This window comes from Pleurodeles waltl, chromosome 8 (assembly GCF_031143425.1).
Source record: "Pleurodeles waltl isolate 20211129_DDA chromosome 8, aPleWal1.hap1.20221129, whole genome shotgun sequence".
In the NCBI taxonomy this organism is placed as follows: domain Eukaryota; kingdom Metazoa; phylum Chordata; class Amphibia; order Caudata; family Salamandridae; genus Pleurodeles; species Pleurodeles waltl.
In genome coordinates, this window is record NC_090447.1 from 233,845,624 (window position 1) to 233,854,802 (window position 9,179).

Below are 9,179 nucleotides of genomic sequence, written 5' to 3' on the forward strand. Positions count from 1 at the left end.
TTTTCTGTAGGCAATCTTGCACCATGGCACAAGGGTGCTTGTCTTGGCACTAGGCAGCAACTTGTGTGCCATTGCTAGGAGAGAGAAGGAATGTGCCATATCATGGTAAATATTGTAAATTTGTGCCCTCTCTATTGGACACAGTGCAGCAAGTTGTTATGCTGTGTTTTGCTGCATCAAAGTATGATAAACTGGCCCCAGGTTTTCTGTTGCTATTCACCAAAGTTCTGGAAATCCATCTGCATTTACAGCTAGAAAGAGTATCTTTCCCTTCTCTTTCAGATGGACCAGACCCCCCCCCCCCCCCCCAAACAACCCATTGTTTTGTAACTGCCCCCAGGACAAAAGGTCCCTTCTCACATACCAAGTCCACTCTCGCCAAATACACTACACTCTTCCTGAATAATTCTTGTAACCCTCATACAATGATCTATGTACCCCATTAACAAGTTGGCATTTACAGTGATAGTTGTCACCCAGCTTTTAAAAGCTTCATTCAACAAAAACAGAGCATCTACTCCCCACCACAGATAGATTCTGCGGAAGCAATAATACCTGGCCCTTTGACAAACATCCAGTGCTGCAGCCAGCTAGGGTAGTCAGAAATCTTCCAATCTATATCATTTCCTGATTATCCCTTGACACCCAGGTGTCTAATCTTGATGCCATCTGCTTTTTTCTGCTAAGAACTTTGAAATAAACATTCAAGGGTATATTAATGAGCCCCCTTGCTTCACTCTTGATCCATGCAACATAGTGTAGGAGTGACTCAAGTGAAAAGTGAGATTTATGAAGACACACAAGGCCATCTCGCAAGGCCCTACATGGCTTCATAAATCTTGAGTAATGTAATACAGCGCAAATTGCTGTGTTGTATTACCCTGTGAGAGGGAACTGTGTCCACGGGTGTTGCATGAGTATTCCCAAGCAACACCAATGGTTTTTGATGCTTTCCCAGATTTACAAGAACAGATAAGTCTTTATTTCTCCTCGTTTTTATCTCTTTCTATGTGAGCTGCAGTCTGCAGCACACATACAACAAGGAAAAGGCCTCTCAGGATTATTTTTGGGCAGAAAGGTGCCCGCCCTCCCTGCACAAAGCAATCCTGCAAGCAAAGGAGGCACCCTTGCACCATGGGCATGGTTTCCTGTGTAGGTGCTAGGCAGCCCATTGTGCACCAGTGCAGGGGAACGGACAGGAGTGTACCATATTTCCTTAAATACAGTACATTCCTGCCCTTTACCAGTGATGCAGTGCAGCGCAGAAAGGTGACTTTCTGCACTGCACCACACCACACCACTTTGTCATAAGTAGGCCCCTAATTTTATAAGTTGGTAGTTTTGCATCCCACTCATCAGTCCTCCAATCGAACGCCAGACTTGATTGAGCCAGCTCAATGTACCTGGCTTCCCCAGAAAGGAATTTGAAATACTTTCAATAAGAAGCGAATATGGCCGCCAGGCTGCTCATGGAGCTTTAAAGAAGAGAATGTAGTTCCCCAGTGCTCAAGTCTTTCCATTTGTTACCCTCTGAGGCAGTGTTTAGTCTAATCCCTGTATATAATACATAATGTTTTATATTTGAATTCTTACAATATGTTCGCAGTTACATGTGTGCAGTATACCTCAAATGGTGTACTCTGATCCAATGGCTCTTACGGTCTCCAAAAGTCAAATCAGTGACATTACGCAAAAGGCATTTTTCTGTAACCAGTTAATACTTAGAACTTTGTGCCCCTTGCCTTATAAGATAGTAATTTGCAAGGACTTTTGAAAATGTGTCTTTTAATTATTGACTTTGTAAATTGCCCCATTTGTTTAGTGAGTTTGCATTCTTTCAGTGTGTCACTGTATTATACATGTTAGGTTTTGCTTGGCACCAAAAAGTTCAGCTTATGAGCATTCTATAAATAATTAAAATTAGCAGAACATAAAACTCCTGCCCACAAATCTGTCTGCTCCTATCTGGGTACTGTGTTGTTGTCTGGCAACCATGTTTGTCATATATAGATACGAATAAATGCAAGGTATCAAGCACAAAATTCTCTATACTTTAACTCGTTGGGACAAAATAATGAACAGAAGTTTAAAAGCAAAAAATATGTATACTTTATTTTAGGGATCTCACATATCTGAGCTTTGCAAGTGTAATACATATCATTTGCATATGCCCTGCTCTCCTCCCTTGCCATAAACTTTACCTCAGAAACATCTTAAACGCCACTGGCATTAGGACCTGGATCCATGCAATTCTGTTCTTCCTAGAAGGGCTGACACCTCAATATATGGCATGCTTTCCAAAATGTATAATAAAAATTGACTGCTTGCTTAAGCAGGCTGCAAACAATCAAGAATGAAGTTAGAACATGATGGTCCAACAGCATCCCCACCATATCTGACTCCTTCCTTCCGGCTGATTGCCATATCATATGACAACTTGTACTGCACTTTAATTCGCCATGGCTTTTCACTCTTTTGCTGTTAGGCTCCAGAGCTAACACAATAAAATAGTGAGCTGCCTTTACAGTTCAAAACTTTCAGTCTTGTCAGGGTTCCATGGTGGCTCATTCTCCCTCCCATCCTCTAGTCCTTGTAATGACAAACTCTGCAGCTTCTGCACTTAGCTGGTGTGACAGCTCTGCTGCCTTTTAATCCACCTTTGGTTCTTTTAAACCTTATATTTGTATTTTCGTACCTCTGTCTTTTTAGTCTTACGGTAATCAGGGCATCTAATGAATTGTCTGAGCTTTATTTTTAACTTTTCTTTGTTGCCAATTACAAAGGTTTTTGTTAATCGTGCAAATAAACAAAAACTCCAGTGAAGTGCAATGACTCATTCAGAATGTGGAACATTACTTTTTTGTACAAGAATGTGCACTTCACTTTCACTGACTCACAGGTGGGCGGCGCTTTCTGATACAGCTTGCAAATAATTGACCTACTTGTCAACAGGAATGAGTCTAAATAGAGAAAAGGCTATGATGGCCAAATCAAACAATCAGCAGGGATAACTAAACACAGGAAAAATGATGACAATTTTACTTGCAGGTCCTTATTGATTCAGTACAATTTTTTTCATACACATTTTTCAATTAGCATAACAATATGTATGATGTGATCTTAAGTAACTCGCCACACAGTTCTCCTTAAGATTAAAGGAACTGCATCATAATGGAAACACTAGTATGAAATGTGAGCAAATCATGTACAGGTATTTTCAATCTGGCAGTACTACATTCATAATATCGTGCTTCAATTCTGAGTAATAGTGGATATTAGGATCAACTATGATGTTTGCATATTTTGATAAACTATGAGAGTCGTACACAAGAAATAATACAGCCTTACACAAACAAGTGATATTGAGGGCACAGTAGCCATGCTTGCAGTCAGTATTAAGTGGATTGAGGCCGGTGGCTTTTCCTATAAGAATATTGTACGTTGTTGCCAGCAGCCCATGGCTAACAGTCTTACACCTAATCCTATGTACTGAATAAGATGAGAATGCATTAATTCGTTTTCCCAGTCTAAAGCACATTGATTGTAAAACCTGCTTTTAGTTTCCCGCGCTGCGGTGTCAGAATTCGTGAGTGGTTCAAGAACAGCGTGCAGAAAGAATGCACATCGCTGTGTCCTTGGAGAGTCTGTTCACAGCTACCTTGAGTGCTGTCTCAATGATGAAACTGAAGATGTCCTTGAGGTTGGGAAGCACGTGTTATCTCCTTCGGACTCATCACTGCGAATGTCTTCAGCACTCCCATCAGAGGACTGCTATTGTCAAGAAGGTGATCCACTTACTATATTGGACAGTGAGCAGAAGGCTGGAAGGGAGAATGGAACAGCAAATGTGGGTCACATAGTGCTATTAAAATTGTCATTGGAATTTGCGCAATAGAGCATCTGAAGCAGAAAGCTGTGCATCCTTTGGCACGGAAGATGAGTAAACATGCCAAATCACGGGTGTGTAAACAAAAAAATTTTAAAAAAATATATATGTAGCAATTAGCTGCAAACAGATTCCAATTTCAAGAGATTATGTTATATTTAAAAACAGGATTTAGGCAAAACTATAGTGTGTTGTTGCTATGACACATGTGAAAGCAGTCATATGGATGAATGATGCCCCTCATGCTCCACACACACCAATAAACACAGTCTAATAGTCTAGAATAGCTCCAAAGACATTATTGCAGTTCTGCCACCAGACGGCAGGCACGACTCAGTCCTTTTGGTATCCTTAGTTTTTCCACTGGAAATTCTCATAAGCTGCTCTTTGTAATGGAAGATGTATGTTAAGTCCATGACTAACGTGTTGCTTGTTTTAAAATCAATGTTGAGTACTAGTCTCGCATTGTCTCGGCCTCAACACTGAGCCAAAAAGGTCCTGATTTAAACCAAACAGGTCCATGGAATATGAGTAAGTGTTATATCAAGTCTCTACCCAAGCTATAAAAAACGTATTATTTACTAACAAAACACAATGAGGAATTCTGGGACTTAAGTTTCACATGAACATTAGTATGTGTCTGTTTGCATTCCCACTTGAGTCCGCGTAGGCCCATATAGTCCTACTGATCCTTTGGCATGTAGGCTCTATGTTTCAAATTTATAGAAGGCTGTTGCCTTTAATTTATTAGCCCAGAAGTAGCAGCCAGTTTCAAATTCAATCCAGTGAACTACAGTCGAAGTACAGAGGAAGCACCCGGGCGCGGGAGGGGGCAGCGTGGAAAAACATAATCTACTCTGATGTACAGAAGGGTTCATGCATTGCTTCAGAAACTGAGCAAATGCATCGACGACGTGTGACCCTTGTTGGTCCGAGCTGCCTTCCATGTGTACAGGGGTGATTTAACGTGGCAGCACACTTTAAGAAATGCCCACGTCAGCACTTTCGCGGTGGGATCCGTTCTGTTGTGTGTGCCTTCGTGCATCCCAGTTGCTGCTTCAGTGCTCAGGCCCTTCTAGGAGCAAGGACTTCACATGAGCATGTTATTGCTTTCTATCTAAGCCTGACCAAAATCAACCATAGCTTTGCTTAACAACTCGGTGCTCGGTGTGCTAACATTTCAGAGGTCCTCTGTCGATTCGCTTGTTCTGGCACGTTGTTTGATTGTTCTTCTTTCAGCAAAGCCAGGAGTCTGTTCATCTACATATTCCGTCCCATGATTGATTATACCTGCATTCTTATTTTTACAAATTTGCACAGCAATACATTGTGGGTTTCAGCAGACAATTGAAGCCCACTCCAGAGAGGTAAGAATGCACACAGCTCAAATGAGCCAGTTTTTCGCTGGCTTACTCGTGCTGAATGCCGTCAGAAAGGCTAATTAAGATATGCCAACCAGAAGGAAAACTGGTTTTCATGTACATCGCGCCGTTCTCCTCTGCTTATTGCACACGTGTGAGAAGCACATTGTAAAGCTGTACATGTAGAATCTTTCTTGGAGTGCAAATTATCTTATTCCATTTTTATATTAAGCCATTGAACTATTTTGCCCCACATGCCACCAAATGTGTGTGCCTGTGAGTGTAGCACTACAGTGCAAAGGTCAAATACGAGTTCATTTCTACAGTACAATAAAAGAGACATAAGGAAAACACAATTTGCTGTCTCACAGATTAACAAGTGCTTTATAAATTAAAACAAACTTCTGGTAGTAACAATATCTTCTGGGTGCGAGTTTACCTTGCTGCACAAATGTATCTCCTCGCATTATTTTGGTTAAATACATAGTTAAAACAAATAGTCATGGAAAAGGCCATTGTACAGGCCACGCATACAGATGCAGTGTATAATATGCTATTTAGTACCACTCTGGAGTAGGGACATCATGACTCACTGTATGCATTACCTCTAGTGAGACTTGATCCCTCCCCTTCCCCAACAGTGCTAATAATATCATATTATACTCTACACATCATACCTTCTCAGGACAAGGTATGAGCAATGCATTTCCAGAGAAGACAATAACATTTTCTACCATACCTTGTAACATTATATACGATTATAGTAACCTATGAAGGATGAAAAGAGGCTTAGCTTTTTTGCTCTTCTCCTTCCCCGAATGCTTACTAATATACATTCAATTTCACAAGGCTTAAGGTCTCATGTCAAAACGTTACAGATAAAAGCAAAATGGGTACTGAGTGTTCCACTGTTCAACATTGGCCTCTATGATACACCAATGCAAAACGTGCATCCTGATTGGCTGAAATCAACCACGCCTCTACCGCCTGCTTTCAGACAACCTGTACTCCCCAAGGCCACTCTTCTTCTAAAAAACTCAGAACAAACTTTTCACGAAACACCAAGAAAGTGCAGATCATGTAAGATTCACCCTGCCTATTACATCGGAAGGGCCAGTACTGCAAAAATTATAGTTGCACAGTACCAGTCAATGAATGTATAAACATAGCACCTTTATTATTCCTATATGAACCAACTCAGATGCAAATAATGTGTCTTCAGCTTCAGGTGAGCTTAACGCAAATATTCATATCAACGCATACGGGACACTTTAGTGCTCACGTGCTGATGAGCTAGGGCCCTAATGGATAGAAGGAAATTGACCCTTGACCCCCTACACACTCCTCCCCCAACCCTCGAACCCACCCCACCAGTTTCAGTAGTGAAAGGCAGACACACACTGGGTGCAGTAGGCCCATCTCTCCCCTCTGGCCCGGTGTCACTGTGCCTGCTGCTCCTAAAGATTTACAAGCTCCTAGTATTAACAAACTGCGCCCTGTGTAAGTAGTTTTCGTATAATGTCCGAGATGTGTTTTTGTTTCAGTTGAGGCAACATCGTGTCTCCTTTTGATTTTCTGAGTTATCTGTCTCAAATCGGATATTTCAGTGACATTTCATTGTGTTTACTGGCCCATCTCTCTTGTCGCTGCGAATCTAATGAAGGAGTTTATGATACGAGAGACGAGAAATGTTTTCATGTGACCTCTCTTCTATCGTATTCCGCGCAGACAGCGCTCTTTTCCTCTCATCACTAAAGTGCGAACATCTACGAATTGGTCTCCCACGAGCCCCCGACTGACCCTAAGTGGCACTGGGCGGGTGGCACAGACACCTTGCTCGCTGGGCCTGGCGTTGCACTGGGTGATTTTCCATGTGTCACGTGTGTTGTGGGGCTGCAGAGTTGTCCTTCGTGAGAGAGAGAGATAACTTGTTTACAGCAACGCCGACGAGGCTAATATAAAGGCAGTGGTCATTCTAAATTATTCCTTCCTGATAACGACCTCAGTGGGGCTGATAAGGAAAATCGACATCGCACCGAGGTCCCACATTCGAAGATGAAATGCATCTGTTTAAAATGACATATATCTTACGGATATAATGAAATAGTTAGAAAGCCCCCTTGCAAATAGTGTTTAACTCAATGCTATCCCTCTGAGTCTAATGATGTTTGAGAACAGTCTGAGTCTCACCCACGATAGGTTGTGTCATCAACTTTAATGTTCGCTAAGGATGGCAAGACGAAATGGAGGATTGGCGGCACAAATGTCAAGACGTGCTTGAGGGATGGAGGAAGACGGGCTTGCTGCGCCTAAGACCATCTTAGCGGTGCACACGACTTCGCTAACGGTGCTATGCCGCCCCCTACCGCAGAGCCTTCTCTTAATGCCATGGCCACGGAATCTCAATGCCAGAACTCGTTGCTTTAGTTCTAACTGGCACTGGCGTGTAACCGCGCGTCTTGCCTTCTTCATACATGGACTATATTGTTTTTGAAGAGCGCTTATGTGACCGACTTGCATATTAGCTGAATCAAACCGCTATGTCCACAAAAAACCTCAACATTAATTACACGCCCTTCTCAGAACAAATGTAAAAGGAATTCTAATTAATATAATTTTAAGCCACAATCTGTGTGCCTGACCAGCTATGCTCTCGAGACACGCTGTTAAATCCCACCAAACACTAAACATATTTTAATGAAACTGAATAGCCGCGCCAGAATGCCAATGTCCGCGCGTGGATCGTGCATAAGTATAAACCTGCTGTGGAATGTGGAGCACCGAAATTCAGGGGTCGCCAACTACTGCTTAACGCCGCTTGTTTACAACCCTAGAATCAATCAGTTTGAGCGGCTCGTTTTCTCACAAGACAGGAAAAAGAACGCTCCTGAAACGACCATTTAGCAAAGGGCCAACCTCAATCTATAAAGGTCGACTCGATAGCGAGGGAAGGGGTCAGGAAGGTGCATTTGTGAGCAGGTTACATTTGAAAACCTAGACACAGATCCAAAGCCCCAAACACACACGCTGTTGTAAATACTTCAGACTGGAAGCAGTGACCAGATTCAGATTTCAGATGGGAAGGCAACCTCTTGCTCAAACTGCTGCACCAATTGTGTTTTTCTTCATTTGTCCTCTTCATTTTCTATCTCTCCACCAAAGCATTTTCCCAGAACGCCTTACATAGAAAACAAAAACTTTGCATATGTTGTTTTTTACGTTTTGTGTCTTCCAGCAGTGGACAGGGAAATTCAAGAAAAGGCGCCTACCTTGCCCGCTGGAGACGAGCAATCCTAGCAGGTAGAGGGGAAGGAGGGTCATGTTCAGGAGGTGGGAGTGCTGGACAGCTCCCAGTCCCGGCTGCTGGCGGTGAGGGCGGTGCGGCTTCTGCACCTGAGTCCTCGCTGGGTTGGTGGTATCCCTTTGCCCGTTGCTCGGCGCGGAGCAGAGCGCGGTGGAGCAGCAGTGCAGCCGCAGAAGTCTTCGCAAACCGGCTGCACTCTGCCTGCCACCAAGCTATGTATGTATCCGGCAGACGACTAGGGCTTCCTCCGCGCGCACGTCACCCGCTCGCGGACGGGGATTCGTCCGAGCTCTGTGCGGATCCCAGGCAGGTAGAGAGGGAGGCAGAGCCCGGCAGGTGCCAGCGGTGTGCGTAGGGACTGGGCGTGCAGGAGAGGAGACTCCGCGAGGAATGTGCAAGAGGAGATGAGCCAGCACTGAGCAGACTGTGAGAGGGTGGGCGCTGCAGAGGAGGCAGAGCCACAAAGTTACAGAGCCAGCGCGAGAGGAGGGGCTGGCAGCAGAGGCAGAACGTGAGAGAGGAGGGATCAGCATGGGGAGAGAGACTACAGAGTCAGTGCTGTTCAGGGTTGGTAGAAGCAGCGGGCAACGAGACCGATCAGAGAAGTGGAGTTCTTGAGGCAGCGGTA

The 9,179-nt window shown here is 43.7% G+C and overlaps 1 protein-coding gene across 5 annotated transcripts in view; it reads right to left on the bottom strand.

Moving 5' to 3' along the window:
- The window catches only part of NCAM2 (neural cell adhesion molecule 2), a 1,466,086-nt gene extending 1,457,109 nt beyond the window's left edge, over positions 1-8,977 (bottom strand). For 2 of the 5 annotated variants that reach the window (XM_069204094.1, XM_069204097.1), the window contains exon 1: positions 8,517-8,972. In XM_069204094.1, coding sequence (XP_069060195.1) covers positions 8,517-8,568 — 52 coding nt within the window. In that variant the 5' untranslated portion in view covers positions 8,569-8,972. Of the gene's footprint in view, positions 1-8,516 lie in introns of all 5 variants that reach the window. The other 3 variants (XM_069204098.1, XM_069204095.1, XM_069204093.1) reach the window with 2 other exon arrangements.
- Positions 8,978-9,179: the final 202 nt, after the last annotated feature.